This window comes from Netta rufina (assembly GCF_964035555.1).
Source record: "Netta rufina genome assembly, chromosome: 1".
NCBI classification, from domain to species: domain Eukaryota; kingdom Metazoa; phylum Chordata; class Aves; order Anseriformes; family Anatidae; genus Netta; species Netta rufina.
The window spans coordinates 30,503,444-30,519,745 of record NC_140123.1 but is presented as its reverse complement, the minus strand read 5'-3'; the positions used below and the strand labels follow the sequence as shown (position 1 = coordinate 30,519,745).

At 41.3% G+C, this 16,302-nt stretch overlaps 2 protein-coding genes across 2 annotated transcripts in view; one reads left to right on the top strand and one right to left on the bottom strand.

The window, feature by feature from the left end:
• The window catches only part of GTF2F2 (general transcription factor IIF subunit 2), an 83,274-nt gene that overhangs the window by 24,137 nt on the left and 42,835 nt on the right, over positions 1 to 16,302 (top strand). The window contains exon 6 of the mRNA XM_084302087.1: positions 12,414 to 12,495. Coding sequence (XP_084158213.1) covers positions 12,414 to 12,495 — 82 coding nt within the window. The remainder of the gene's footprint in view (positions 1 to 12,413; positions 12,496 to 16,302) is intronic.
• On the bottom strand, positions 3,166 to 3,939 carry KCTD4 (potassium channel tetramerization domain containing 4; the record flags this gene model as incomplete). Its single annotated transcript, XM_084302098.1, has 1 exon — positions 3,166 to 3,939. The coding sequence occupies one exon, from the start codon at positions 3,937 to 3,939 to the stop codon at positions 3,166 to 3,168; it is 774 nt and encodes a 257-aa protein (XP_084158224.1).

Sequence of the window (16,302 nt, the reverse complement as noted above, 5' to 3'; positions counted from 1 at the left end):
TACTCAAAGTGATGTTGTTAAAACAACTGGTGGTATTTCTGACTTAGGCGCTTGAATTTGCACCTTTATCATTGTCATAACAGTATTAAATATGCAACTTCCAACTGGAAAGACAAGGCAGAAAAGGTAAGCATGCTGTTTAACTTGCTTCCTTCTCTGGCAACCCTACAGCGTTGTAACACGAGCACCCACCTGAGTGAACATATGCAAAATAGATTTGTTATATTAAATATTTATGGAGCGAAGAGGAAACATTATGGAAGCTTTATGTGGTCATTTTGTTTATATATAAAGCAAGCCGCTGCCATCCTGGTTTGATAAATTATTCAAGTTCATCACTAGATCAAAGTATCTGATTGAACAAAACCACAAATACATCGAATTATCTCATATCAGCTACAATGTGAACTGGGAAGTATTCAAGTGTTCTTTTTTTTCGTAAATTAAGAGGGAATTAGGTACTCTGAATCAAACGCCTGGCAAATGAAAGTTTTCCAGTAAATCTTGTAAATACAAATGCTAAGAAGATATTTCAGGTGTTTTGAATTCTACCTGTGATTACCAGCTTGTGAATAGCTCATATTCCAAAAGTATTTCCTGGAACAAATGCAGAACTGTCAAATTCTCTGCTGCTTTCTCACGGGTGAAGTCACGCTACGGTGACCAAGTGGCACTGCTTTCTGATACAACCGTGCTAACGGTTCCTAAGAGCCCAACTGAAAGGCAAGGCAACCACAGAAGGTTTTTATTAATTGTTTGGGATCAAAATTGATTTTATTCTCTTTTTCTTTCTTTTCAACTCTAATGGCAATTTAAATCTCAATCAAGAATTAATTGTAAGTGAAGGTTATAACCAAAAGCACTTAAGTGAAAATGGATGATGTGACATCTGAGGAGCAACAGCCTCCTCCAGACTTTGTGCTCATACAGGCTGTGTGTTTGACAGCACTGAGAGCACGCTTCTTTAAAACTTGGAGATTAGTTGAGAAGCTCGTTAAGATTGTCTCGTCACTTTTTTTTTTTGCTCATGTAGACAAATGAGTCCACGAAGGGCTTTTCATGTCATCGTTCTGTGTGATGACATTTCTAGTTCTTGTCCTAGCAGATCAGCAGGAATCTGAGTTTCTCTCAGGTGAGCTTTCACATTTACTTTCTGCAGAAGTCCTAGAGATTGTTTTAGGTACAAAATTAATGGTTAATGAGAATTTTTGAAGGCACCACTTTGAAAACAATTTATTGTGGTGCGTGGAGGGGAAGGAGAAGGGATCATTATGTACACAGTGATAGAGTTCTAGTTGGAATGGCTTAAGAATATAAAAGAGGTGAGCATGTAAAGAATTGTATTTTTCTATGTATCTTTTGTAGATGGCAAATGTATGTGGACAAAGTCAGAGAAGTTCTGGGACAGGCAAACTCTTCTTCAGTTTGCATGCCTGAAATTTCAGGTGATTTGATTTTTAACAGTTTGGGAAAACTCAACTTAAAAGCACGTATTTTCTGATGCTTAACTTTGTAATACAGAGAGGTTAAAGAAGTTGATAGTTTCTGGTCTGTGGGTATTCTGGAGGGATCGGACTTCCCCACTTGATAAAATCACAGTGGATTGTTTTGCAGTCACTGCTGCCTGGTCTCCCTCTGAATTCATCCCAGCAAGGGACCCAGTTACCTACAGTCATTGTGTGTTACAGGTGAACTGGGCTTTCAAATGGGATGATAAAGGGACATTGAGTTTGTATTCCCAGTCGCTATTACTGAAAATGGATTTGTTCCCTCTAAAAGCCGAGACAAAATTGTTTTCAGCCTACCAAACGTTAGCTCCTTTCCTCAGTTGTCACTTCTGGTATGCATTGCAGTGCATTTCACTTGGACAGTCCTAATGTTTATTTCCTTTTTTCTCTACAAAACGAATATTGTGGGAAAGTTAAGAAACTGCTTGGTTGGATTTTCTGTCTCTAATGATATTTTACTTGAATTTTTGATTTCATTTGAGCTGTGAATGATGGTAGAGCCCAGGGTTGGACGAAGCTTAAACTTTGAGTTAGTGCAGCTTCTTTTTGTGTGGCGTGTTGATTTTTCAGTCTGCTTCTGTGGAGTGACTGGTTTGTAATGCTTGTGGTTAAATTAGAGCTGTTCCGCCGAAGCTATTAAAACCTTGTTTAAAATATAAATTAGCGGATTTGATAAATTGTGAAGATGAGGAGAAAGAAGATATTTATTCCATTACTTATATTGATGCATCCTAAATGCCAGCAGGTGGTCTATTCAAAACTAATATTGCGAACTGCTTTTAGAAAGCTATTGTGCAAAGCAAGGGCTCTGTTAATTGCCTGTCTTTATGAACACCAATGATTAGTAGAAAATAGTAACTTGAGCATTGTAGGATGTCATTGCTGGAAGCCTGTTATGTCAAACTTTCTGCCAAACATTTTTATTAGCCGTCTGATAACTATATGGAACCAGAAAATGTTACGTTCTCTGCAGATTCAGCTCGTTTCCCAGCACAGAAGTAATCCCTCCCCAGCATTATCTGTTGGTTCACGTGCTTTAGCAATTGTTAATGCAGCAGCACAGCTGTAAATTTGATTTTAAGCGAGTTGAAATAATGAGTTCAACTTTCAAATCGAGTTGATTAATTTTTGAACCCTCTTTCAGTGTCACGTTTTTGGCAAACCCAGTACAATAGCATGAACACTAACGACCGTTCAGAAGAATTTATTCCATTTCAAATCCAGTCTGAGAGACTTGTTAGAAGCAGAACAGATTTTCAGCCTGCCTGCTCTATGGAAATACTCTCCCTGCTGCTTAGCAGAGCAGTTAGGTGTGTGCGTGGCAGTCAGACAAGTACACAAAAAACCCAGCTAGACTCTCCGGCTGAACGACAGCATGAAGAAAACATATTACAAACAGCACAAAGCATTCAATCTGCGTTTACAGTGGTTAGCAGGTAATTTTTTTTTATTAAATTCAGGCATAAAATTCTCATTCAGCTTTAAGTAAGCCAGAGATGGATGTCGTTACGAGATTTACATACCATTAGCTCACATTAACTGATTAGCAGCCGAGCTCTGTGGCACGGGGCTGGTTAGATACGGTGTTTGTGATGCCAGGACGCTGTAGTTACAGGAGGTTTGCTGGCTGCATGCTCGTTTCCTCTGCCTTTTGCAATTACTTGATAAAATGAAGTGCATCGCTGTGAACAATAGACCCTTTCGAGCAATCCAGGCTGGTCAGCAGTCTAAACCCACATTTTAAAGCCATCATGATAGCCTCAAACTTAAGAGTCTCCAGGGTGCAGACAAAGGTGTTGTCCTCCTTCAGCACGAGCCGCGTACCGTTTTCGGACTTGATGAAGTATTTGAATTGGATGATATTCGAAGACACAGAAAACTCCTCGGGAAAGCCATCCAGCCTGCTTTTGGACACCAGCACGATGCGGGATTTAATTTTTGCTATGAAATCGGGAGCGTTACAAAAGATCCTGAGACCCTGGGAACGGTCGTGGCTGTCAGTGATCTCCAGGAAAGTAGTCTCTCGAGACGCGAGCTGCTCCTTCTCCCACTTGGATTTCACTGCATCTGATAACACCTTAAGCTGAAAAAAATCTGCTTCGTGTGCCAAAAGTTGATTTTCTCGAAACCCTTCCGGGAGCAGAAGTTCTCCATTTCGGAGGAAGTTCAGAATGTGCCTGAACAGGAGTCCATCTCTGTCTATGAAGTAATGTCCATCTGCATCGAAAGGGCACATTATCTTGCCGTTGATGATACCTTCAAGAAACGAGTCTGGATACTTGGTTAGCGTCTGTTTCTGCGTGATGTACAGATAGCCACCGACGTTCAGGGTAACCAGAGACGTTTTATAGTCCTTGTCTTGCTCCGAGCCTTCGGAGGCGCCGTGTTTTTCCTCAGATTCCTTTGCTCTTCGGTTTGATTTTCTCTCCATTCTCCAAGCGAGCACAAAAAGCCAGCAGTCCTGCTTTGTTCCCGTCAGCCTGAAAAGACGATTTTTTTTTTTTTTTTTAAAAGCACCTTTCTTCAGCTCCGGCACGATGTTGGAATGGAAATGCTGCTAGCATTGCTTGGTCTGTCAGCTGGCTTTTGCAGTAGGTGGCGTATCAGCTGTGTATGCAGGGAGATAGCAGGAATATGACTGTAAGGGGGAATTTGCATTTAACTGTGTAAGGGAAGAAGGGCATAGAAAGCGTTTCTCTCTCTTTCTCTCTCTTACCTTTAAGTCTCAGAAGTTTTGAGGGTTCCTGACTGAAGTGAACAATGCTGTTCTGAATGACACCTTGCTTTTAGTACTTTGAATGTATTTGTAGTAGCAGCTGGCCAAATCATGTGCAGTGCTTATGGTGTTAAACAGGACAGCTTCATTTATGTTTCAAGGGTTTTGATCTCCCGTTTTCCTTGTACTGCTTATGGCACCGGATGGGTGCACCAGGACAAGGCTGAAATTAAAAGCATCCCCCTTTGTAGGAGGGCGGGGGGGGCTCATTTATCAGGTGTGTGCACATACTTCTCACTTACAGCACACGTGCACAGCACCAGGATGTTTTCCCAGCAGATGCTTTGGAAGGGATGTTGAAGACGTGTTGGGCTGACTGGTTTTAAGTTCGTGGCGAAAGCTTCCATTGTCACTGAGGGGAGCATCTGCACCAGTACAAGAACTGCAGCCTAATGAGGTTTGGCTTCTTCCCTTCCCTATGCCATAGACAAAAACTGTTTCAGGGAGGAGATAGGTTTAAAATGGTGATTTTCTTTAACCCACCAAGGCTGTCGAGCATCAATTCCTCCCCTCTCGGTAGCAACAACTGTGGAACAAAAGGTTCGTGTGCCTACAGATCCCGTGGAGCATCGCACAGCGCTATAGCTTAGCAACACTTCTGCACGGGGGGGAAGCAGCAGAGCACGCGAACCAAATGGCTGGCTTCCCTCTGCGAGACTCTGCTCTGGGGCTCGCCTTCGGTGCCTTTTAGAAAAGGTTTCCCCTTTAAGCACTGGCAGCTCGGAGCAGGGAAGGGAAAGCTCTGCACTCCTCTGTGTGTGCATTTCCTTGGGGACAGGGAGGGGGGAGCTGCATGCAGCCAAAGCAGGGGCAGGAGCGAGCACCTACCTCGGGCTGGACGCGGGGAGGAGATCCCATCTTCTTCCAGATCTATTGTTCACTTTTACAGGTAGATTCCTCCTGCTTTGCACAATTAACAACAGAGAGACAGATTATCCCTTCAATTCTTCCACCCTATTCCTAAAGATATTATTCATACCGCTCCCACTGTCTCTAAGGCTGTTTATTGATACCGTGGAGTCATCACTGTAATATTTTATTAATTGGTAACTGAATCTAGTAGAAATAAATGCACTTTTTTTTTTTTTACTCGCTATTCTACTTGCCAGGGTGTCCCTAGCACTGATACGCTATTTTTTTTCTGCTGCTGTATGTGATATATTAGGAAGATATTATTCATTAGATTTGATTTATCAGGAATTAGTCATGGTTTTATTTTTAACTCTTTGATGCCATTGAAGCGTTTAGCATTGCTTCAGTCAGAGATTTCAACTAATTTCTTCCGATTTTTTAAACGGTTAGACTTTTTTTCCAAAATTAACTTATTTCGTAATTATTGAGTGAATAATCAAGGAAATGAAAGAACAGAATAGTTTTAAGTATTTCTTTTTTTCTTTTTTTTTTTTTTTTGCATTACAAGAGGCTTCTGTTCAAATTCAGTTTAATGTCAAATGATGGAAAATGTGGTTAATGTACTTAAATCATATAGAGCTACAGTGTTGAACCACGTTATTGGCTGTTAAACCCCAAGAAAATAATTTCCATGACATTTTTGTCTTACGCTCTGATCTTAAAATACTTTGAAGCTGAAAAGTGATGTCCTGGCAGAAGTAAGCAGGGATTTCCAAGGAGAGCTGGGGTTTCTAAAGGATACGATTTTTTTTTTTGTGGCAAGCTGATCTCTCTACATTTTACATAATCTTCTGAATGTTTTAACACTTGCAGTTGAAATTTTCTACTTTCCTGAACGAGTACGTATTCTTCGAAAGATCACGCAAAATCGTTTTATCATATGAACCACTAAAATATTCAAAGTCTATCTGATGTGGCAAATATGCTGTGGAGATCATGAATATTTACATTCAAACCTTTGAGGCTTGAAAAATGTGGAGTTGACGTAAAACTTTCATTGCAACAAACCCATGTAACTTTACTTCACACGCGTCTGTAACATGAAATTTGAAACAGGCACATCTCTGTGAAAAGGATATTTTGAAGGTGTTTGTCTAGAAAAGCGGAATTTCCTTTTTTTCTCTCTTTGTTCTCCCTCTAAAATATTGTCCAGAAGTTCATTTTGGTAAAGGTTCACAACTTTAGAGACGTTTTCCCCAGTCTTTTCACCCCAGAGTCTTTGCGTGGTGCACCGGGAGAGCAGTGAGATGTGCTCGGTGTGTCTTGGTCCTTTCTGCTTCCAAATGGATCGTGAGGGAGCGACTTGCTGCTGAATGCTGTCCCGTGCCGTCAGTGAGCTGCCTGTTTCTGCCCTGTACAGCTGAGTTGTGCTTGCTGCTGTGGGTAGGTAGCAATCCCAAAATAACCATCGCTTCACAAATCGCTGCTGTGTCACCTGGCTGCTGGGGTTGGCCATTCAAGCGGCGCTATCACACCAGTTCAGCTCCTTCTCAGGCAAGCCAGCCCAGAGACAGTGAAAATTGCAGTGCTGCTATCTGTCAGCTACACAGAAAATCAAATCTGAGAAGCAGGGCAGGGATCTGCCCCTCATTTTGTGATATGTGCTTCCTTTTGGAGAAAAACCAACCTTGCTCCTCCTCAGCTTCCTTCTCCTCCTGAACCTCCTGGTCTGGAAGTAGCGCTCAGTGGAGCTGAGGATTCAGTGCTGGAGCACACGACAGAGAAGTCAGTGGTTTACCAAGGGTTGAGCTTACTCATGCATCTGAACAACATCAGCTTCACGGAGAGACTGTTATCAGTGCAAATGACCCAGGTTACAGAAAACAGCTATTTTTATTTATTACAGCACAAAAGGCTATGAGGAGAGCTCTACAGCTGAAAGAGGTGGGGAATTTTAGAAGTGTGTTAGGAAACCCTCCTAATAAAGTCTGTTTGGGTTATCAAGGCAATGTGCTAGTTATTTAATGTCATAACACAGAAAATTGGCCAGGTTGTGGGATAATTAAACCGTTCAATAGTTACTGTCTCACAGTAACAGTAGCACAGGCATTCTCATCCCAGTAATAACTCCAGGATGTTGCTTAACAGCTATTGAAGACAAGCTCTACACGCTAATTAAAATTGAAGAACTTCAAACGAGGAAGTCTGAACAATTTGCATTCAAGAGTTTTAAAGGAGCTGTCTAGGAAACTCCATCAGCAGTTGCTGTTGATATTTTTCAGTAAATTTTGAGCACTGCAGTGCTCCAGGACTGAAGAAACAAATCCTGTGCCAGTGTTTGAAAGGTAAATCGGACGACTCAGGTACTCAGGAACAGAAAGTGACTATGAGAAACAGCAGAACATCTGACTTGGAAGTCAATTAGTTGAAAATTAAGGGAGAGTAATATAATGCTAATCAATGTGGGTGGAAGGAAAAGGGACTGTACCTTTTCCTTGTTGTTTTTGCAATTTGTTCAGCAAGGAGGTAGTGTTTTTTTTTTTCTGTTAAATCTCTGAGTAGGTCCCATTTGTCAAAATACAAAAATTATATAAATTACACAATTACATAAAATACCAGAATTATCTGCCAGGTTTCAAACTGGTGCATTTAAGCAGCGAATTATCTCTAAAGTGTTGCTGTGGTTTGGGTTCTCAGTCCTATTTATTTTTAGTCAGCAGGAGACAACTACTGATAAAGTCTGGAGATGATATAGACTGGGAATGTAGTAGACAAGGAGACGCTTACTGATGCACAATCATTTGGGTAGTTGGGTAGGGTATTTTAATATGGCCAAGTAGGAATTTTTATGCCTAGGAATACACCGTAGGTGGAGCTTGCAGTCCATATGCTTGTGGGAGGGGTAGGGCAAAGGCTCTGGCCTGTGGGCAGTGGATGCATCCCCAACAACTGAAGGGAACTGCTGTGGGAAGTGGTCAGCAAACTGGATCCTGTCCCATCCACCATCAAGCCTGCCTGTGAGGATGACGGCTCAGGAGAGATGGTAATAAAGGGAAATTTCTCAGACCAATTAAGAAGCTGAAAAACATGGCTATTAGAAGATTTGAGGAAACCTGGTTTGTTAGGCTTAATAGAGGGTGAGAGTATGTAAGTGCCTGGATGGGCAGAAAACTTTTATTCCCAGCTCTTCAACTGAGCAATTACAGGTCTAACAAGATCTAGGGGCTGAAAATTAGAGCTAGGTGCAGTCGGACAGAAAAATTACCGCAAAAAATCTGCAAGGCAAGCTGTCTCTTTCTTTCTTTCTCTCAAAAAATAAAATAAAAACATCTTCTGCATCGTTCCAATAAATTTCTCCAGTGCCTGTTTACTAAGATTTCCTTAAGTGTTTTCATGGAACCATGGACTAAGTGGGCTTGGAAGGGACCTTAAAGCCCACCCAGTCCCACCCCCCTGCCATGGGCAGGGACACCTCCCACCAGCCCAGGTTGCCCAAAGCCCCATCCAGCCTGGCCTTGAGCACCTCCAGGGATGGGGCATCCACAGCTTCTCTGGGCAGCCTGTGCCAGGGCCTCACCACCCTCTGAGTGAAGGATACCTGAGGAACTGAGGTATTTTTAAAGGGAAATTGCTACTTTCAAGCCTTACTCATCCTTTGGATTCTAGGTTAACGTGATACGAAAGTGTCAAGGCAGACATATAGCGCTTTGCATGTCTTTTCATTGCAGCTCTGGCCTTGCAGCAGGTGAGAGGAGACCTGTTTCTGAAGTTACCAAGCATCAGTTGGTGATTTAAGGCTAAGTAGGCTGTGAAAGGAGTAAAAATAGCGTTTCCTCACCAGATCCTTGCATTTGGCAGTTTGCGTGCATCTTTGCAGATTTATTCCGATAGCATCTCTGGATGTTTTCAAATCCCCAGGAGAGTCCAGGGAAAGTGGGACACAACCCTCAGCTTCTGGACAGGGGATGGGTTTTGACAGCAAGCTGGGCTAGCCGGAAGGCCACCTTGTCAGACACTGTGGGCAGCCTTGTACTGGGAAGCAGCTGGAGCATTAAAAACCAAGTCCAGACCATTGGTAATTAAAAGAAGTTATCTCTGAAGACATAAACCATGAGGTAGTACTAAGGATAAGCATGGTTAATGGGTAGGTTCAAACAGCTGTTGCTTCACTTCCTGAATAGTTGGTGTGGGGGACCTATTTGGTCCACTGATACTAATTCTTCAGATTTTAAGAGTGTGGCTTCAAAATAAAAGATTTAAACTTCTTTACCGAAATGGTTGTGAGGCATTGGAACAGGCTGCCCAGGGAAGTGGTGGAGTCACCATCCCTGGAAGTCTTTAAAAGACGTTTAGATGTAGAGCTTAGGGATATGGTTTAGTGGGGACTGTTAGCGTTAGGTCAGAGGTTGGACTCGATGATCTTGAGGTCTCTTCCAACCTAGAAATTCTGTGATTCTGTGAAAATTCAGCAAGAATTTTGTGCAGAGATTGACAATGGCTTGTCAGTATTAGACAACTGGCCCAGATGGCTTGGGTAAGTACGGGCTAATCAGCCTTGTTCCATGCAAACCAAGGGAAAAATTGTCATTGAGTTGAATGGATAGAAGAGAACAGCAATGAAATGACTAGCATGGCTTTACGTGAAGGTTTTCCAGTCAAGTATTTCATTTCTAGTTTCAAGTATTCAAGTCAGGTATTTAATTTCTAGTATTTTATTTCTGGTGTCGTTTATTTTGGAGCTGACAAGTCCGTCTCATAAAGCACCAGCACGTTTGCAGTCTGCTTAGCATTTTGTATTGCACGTAATCTGAAATCTTAAAACGTTCTGCTTTTTGTTTAAAAAAAAAAAGAAATACCAAGCATGGAATAAGATGAAAAACTCGCTGACAGTGATCAGAAGGCAATTATCAGTCGGAAGGCACTTGGGTTGTAGTTTGAAGGGCTTCCTCCAGCATTAGTGAGGGGGACAGCGGGAAGTGAAAATGCCTGCTTATAGGATGTGTCGTGGTTGACACAAACGCCGGTCAGACGGTGAATAAATATGGCAGGACTGTCATGGTGTGACCTGGATCACTTAATTCACAGAATCCAGTTAAAGAAAACGTATTTTAACCAAGCCAGAGGCAATTACATACCTAGGAACGGGGAATGCAGAGCACAGAGGTAAAATGAAAGGGTTTGAAAGACTCCAACTAGATGCATTAGTGATATAATCGGCACTCAGCTCCAAAGAGCTTGATTTTCAGAGAGCAATTGACCTTGGGGGGCAACCACCAACACGGGGCAGTTCATTGAATCCTAAAAGCAATGGGGGCAATTGCCTTCTGAAAGTCATCCTCCTTCTCTTGAATTCAGTCTGCTGAATAACCTTACAAAGGCTAAGGTGAGGTGAGATAAATTGCAACCTCTTGTCCTCTATCTGTTATTTTATATCCATCTCTCGTTTAGGCAGGACGAGTACAGGAGTATTACATCCGTTTTCTGGCCTCCATATTCGTAAAATGTCAGCGAAAGATTGAACAAAGCGCGGATATGAACCACAAAACTTTAAGTGTGGCGTAAAGTGCCTTATGGGGAGATAATGCACGAGCTTTAACTACTTCATTTATTGAAAAGATGATTGAGAAGTGACTTGATTACAACGTCAAAGCGCTTTCCCAGGGTGAAAATACCAGGTACTAAAAGGCTCTTTAGCATAGTATAGAAAGACATAATAAGAACCGAATGCCAGAAGCTGGAGACAAATTCCTATTAGAAATTAAGCACCGATATTAGCAGCACTTTAGTCACATGCAGGTTGCTAGGTTCTGTGCAGAAGAAAGAAGATAAAATTTAATTGCCTGTAGTACACGGGAGTTCAGGCAAATTGGCCAGGTTGTTTCTCTTCCTCATGAACCTCAGGAATCAATAACAACAGAAATGTTTTCATAAAAATGTTGCTTTGTGTTCAAAACTACCTGCAAAAGCGTGGTATTCTTCTTCCTTAAAAGGATCTAGTGAATTTCTAAGCCAAAGCAAGAAGTTTTAAATTAAATCATTTTTTTAAATAGTTGGTGTTGAAGTAATTGCTGTCTGCATTATTCAGGGGGAGCAGGCTTAGAGTTCCAGATGTGGTAATATTTCAGCCAATAAGGCATTGGAAAAAAATTACAGGCATCTCAGAAAGAGCCTTGTGTTACGTGACATCACTTCTTCTACGTGTTCCTGTCCTTTTGGTGACATTGTCAGCAGGAACTGGCAGTGACGATGTGCTACCCTACGCCAACAGCAAGACGAGAATGCCTTTTGGAAGGAAATCTCAGATCGTGAGAGTTAATCAAGCCATTAAAGTGAAGCAACTCATCTTTTCTTGTTAGGCAAGGCTATTCCAGAGGTGTACATTTTACACATATTGCACTGGCTATACCCAAAAGAAATGGTAAAATTTGACACCACCACCCCCGTCCATGCACTAGAACGTCGTAGTAGAAATACAGACCCCAGAAATATTTTGCCACGGTCATTTCTTTCTTCCTTTCTGCATAAAGTTGCTCTTAGTTTTCAGACTTTTAAACTTTTTTTTTTTTTTTAGAGTAGGCTGGTACTATCGTACTGCTCTGGTAGGCGTTGTTGCTTTAGGCAAAAAGGTGTTCACATCAGATGACAAAGTGACTGTTAGAGAGGTGAATGTGGGGAGAGCAGTATTGACTAGAACCTGGTGGGTGATCTTCTGTTGTGAACAGCAAGATTTTATTTCTTTTTCCCCAAGTGTTAGCATATGTATTACTTGTTTTTTATCATAAGATGAAAATTATTTTTTCGGTAAGTAAAAATGAAAGCAAAGCTTATCTTTTATACCATTCCTTTAGGATATTTTGGTGGTTAGGTTCTCTGTGTTTTTTTTTTTTTTTTTTTTTTTTTCTTTTCTTGGACACTGTGACTGTATTCAATGCACATTTTTGGAAAACTCTTCCTAGGTAAGTTGAGTGCAACAATCTAAAGAAAGGAAGACCGCCCAGTTACCAGCCTTTTATTTAAAATTTCATCTTTGTGATTCATTCTTGCTATGTAAAACATCTGATGGCCAAATAAAGATGTGTTGGGGATACCTGCTGTGCAAGCATGTTTTGCCTGCTTCTTTCTTCGCTGTCAAAATAGCAGAGATTTCAGAATATGATTTGGGAACTTACATTATATTTCCTAAATGCTGAATTAGAATGCTGAAACAGAATTCAAATATTGACCGTGTTGTTGAATTTTATTTTAATGTCCAATTTTGCTTTGTTTTTTCCTACTAGATAAACTTTCCCTGGAAGGAATAGTGGTGCAGCGTGCTGAATGCAGACCTGCAGCTAGTGAAAATTACATGAAGCTGAAAAGGTAGGACAGCTCTATTAGACATGGATATGTAATATCTTACTTCGATGCTTTTATTATTGTCTTCCTAGGGATGGACAACTTCAGCATTTTAGTGGTTTTATGTAGGATTTATATAGGATTGGAACTGTTCTTGATTTTGGGGTGGATTTACTGTAAAGGAATGGAGGCTGGCGTGAGGCTTATGCCTCCCTCTGGTGTTGTCTGGTGGGGTGATGTGGACTTGTGTGTTTCTTTGTGTACAAAACTCTTATTAGAGCACTCGTATAAATGCATGTCTGTATTTAAATGTGATCAAAACAGAATTTACTGAAGCCTTAAGGGTTTGTTTGTCTGGTTATAGGACCAGCTTCTGGTGTATAGGTGTCTGTGTGGATTGTCCAAAGTCAATTCCACTGAACACTTAAAACTGTGCCATGCTAGACAAAGAGCACCTCTGGGAAGATATTTTAAATAGCCGGAATAGGAAAGAATTTAGGGAGAAGTGCTCGTCCTAAACTGGGATGCTTGATAGAAAAAGTAATGGAGGTGACATGGAAATCACAAGACACAAATTTTACAGTCTCAGTGACTTTGGAAAATTTCATGCAGTGCATCTAGAAGTCACCATGTGATTCATGTATCATTTACATAATTAACTGGCGATGCTCTCTATTAATAAATCAGATTTGGAATTCAATCATGCACTATATTAAATACATACTTATATATTTTAAATGTGAGTTTTCATTACATCATCCTCTTACGTTGTTAGTTGGTTGTATGTGGAGAAATGCAAGGCAGGACATTTCAGAAAGACAATTGCCAGTGTTACAGACTTGGTTTAAAAACCTTCAAAATAAATGCAGAAAAGGCAAAATGATGTTTTGATGTTTTTCCCCAATTCCTGATCTGTTTGCTGTGCATCGTATACCACATTCACAGTATCTTATGTTTTATTAACTTCCTCTGCGATCCAAACTGCTCCAGTATTTCCTGATCGTGTTTATTCAATTCGGAGACGTTATGTTCTAGCTGCTGGCACATCAGTGCCATAACTTTGCTCATGTGCAGTGAGCTATTTCATTTCAGACTGTGTTCTCTGATTGCTGTCATGATTTTTGTCATCAGTGTGAAATGGAGTATGAAGCAAAGGCGATGTTACTAGAACAGGACTCATTTCAATCTGGCTAATTTAAATGTATATGAATATCGTCTGTGCAATGTATTTGCTTCATAATTGTTTTAATCACAGGTTGCTTGATCCAAGCGCTTTTCTGCATTTTGTACACAGCCTTCTGTTCCTCAGCAGAAAAGCTTCCATGGTAAGACCACAGCAGGAGGCCAAAACCAAACTGACACATTACCCAAACTTCGCATTTTTCAGCACATGCATACCCCTTCTGATCTCTGATTTTCTTTGTGTGTAGAGCTCCTACAGGAGCAACAAAGATACAAACCATGAAAGCAGGTTTTGTCTTTGGAAGCAGTGAGAAGCTGAAAACTGACTGCACCTTTTTTTTTTTTTTTTTTCCTTTGCTGTGGAGGAATTGTCAGGCTGTCTATGCCTAGTTTCTAAGTTTGCACGTTGTTAGAAGAAAAAAATAATCTCATCTGGTGGAAATCAGCATGAGATTTAGCAGATCTAGCAGTCAGAGCCTCAGAAGAAATTGGTTTATGTCCAAATACCGTTTCTGGTATTTCAGTAGCAGAATCTAACTTTTCACTCCCTTCCTATTCTCTCCCACCCTCAGCATGGTGCAGTGTGTATTTGTACTGGGGGAAAAAAATAAAAGTGAGAGCATTGAAGATAAACCACATAAATTATAGAATTGTGTTATATTAAACCATTTTTATTCCCTTTTTTTATTTACTATTGTGCTGTACGTGAGAGAGACTCTCCAAAGGTGGAATTGATAATATTGAGAAAACAGCAAATCTGTTGTGTAGGCTTCGAGTGCTACAACAGCAAATTGACTTTGGGAAGGAAATAAAATTAAATGATAAGTGCAGTTGCTTCAAACTTGGGAGACCTGGAAAATGAAGTTAAGCTGCACAATCCAATAACTCTCATCGTTTGTTTTCCGAGAGCTGGCAGTGACCAAAAGGAATTAGATGCCTCCCTGGTATCGAACGAAGACACGGATCCCTTCTCTTTTACCCTCTGGATCTGGGTCAAGGAAATAGGCTAATGGGGACGACGTGCTGCCTCCTGTTTGGTTTCTGTCCTGTTTTGTCGAGTTTTGACTGGAGGACGGAGCGATGGTCTTGTGACGGGCCTGCCAGCAGTTAGGTGGGAGATGAGTGTGATACGTGGGTTTTAGGATGGGTAATGAAAGCACAGAATTAGACACATGCATAGGGGTGAAAATGTTGTCAAGCCTAGCAGATGATGGCTGGTTTTCCCTTTGGTTTGATTATGGGAAGGCTGTAAACAGCTTCAGTTCAGAACCATTTAAATACAAGGTGCAGAGGGGTCTCCTGCCAGAAAGGTTGAACAGAAGTTGCGTGACCTTCACTTGGTATTACCTGTTTTGTTATTTATTATCAAGCTTTGTTGTTGGCAGATTTATTTGTTCCATTTCCTTGAACTTCAGGCCCTAGAAGGGGAACAAATGCCGTGAAACACTCGCAGCACCCTATGCAGGCTGCCTTCCCCTAGGCAGTCTCCAGATCCGCCCAGCTGGTCCCACCCAAACTGGATTATGTTCTCCATCTCACCGTGGTCGGCTTTACACCACGAGGAGGTGTTGTCTGTCACTTAATGTTGTCTCTTAAGCTTAAGAGATGTTCATTTGCATTACTTTCATTGCGTGGTCCCAGCGTTTCATTGCCTTGGAGTTAATGACTTCCCCAAGAGAGAGGCCCCCCTGAAGGCTAGAACTGGGCACAGGGAGAGAGGAGGCCCCCAAGCAATTGCAAGGTGGTAGCTGGGTACCAGACTAACAGCTCTCAGAGGAGGCTTTGAAGGCACGTGCAAGTGCTGCTCAAGTAGATGATGAATGTGGTGTTTGATAGAGCTTCCCCAGCAGCAGTGCACGGCACACAGAAATTAGGAGAAAATCCCAGTCCCTGTTTCATTCTCAGTGCTCTCCTCAAACGCTGATTGCCTGCTGATTTTTTGGAGGCTCTGGATCAGGTATACGTAATCTGAATTACTGAACTCTCCCAAACTGCGTGCCGGATTAAAAAAAAAGGAGTCAGAAAAAAGATTTCGGAAGGCGAGACTTGACATTTAAAACTGCAGTGGGGTTGTAATCTCCAGGATTCTCTCAAACAACTTAAAATACAACTTGAATTATTAGTAGTGAAAGCGGCGTTTGCCAATGTGGCAGCTCGTAACGAGGTTACACGAATTTTGTGTCGTCTTGCTTTTTCTGTTCAAAGGTTTCTGCAGAGAATGCGATGGAAATCCGTAGAAAAAAACTCCTGGAATAAACACGTATTGGGGGCTTTTAGGAAAAATACGCTGTTCTGGAATAATTTATCATCTTCCACCTTCGAAAAGCCACATTTCTTTATAATCATATTAGATAGGTTGCCAGTAGTCCTGACATTTGCTGGTCTAGGCCAGGCAAGTGAAATGTAATTAGTGTAGACCAGCTGAACTATTTGCTTGTCTTCTCAAAAACTACTGCTGAGAGTATTGACTGACAGTTCAGAATATTGCTGAAAATGAACATTAAGCCAGCTTTTTCTTTCTTCCTTTTTTTTTTCCCTACGTACCCCCTACTAGGAAAAGAAAATGAATAATTTGACCAGCATGCCACTTCGTATATATTTTGGTAGATGTGCTCAGTTGGCTGCGCATTCCCTTTCCAAATAAATATG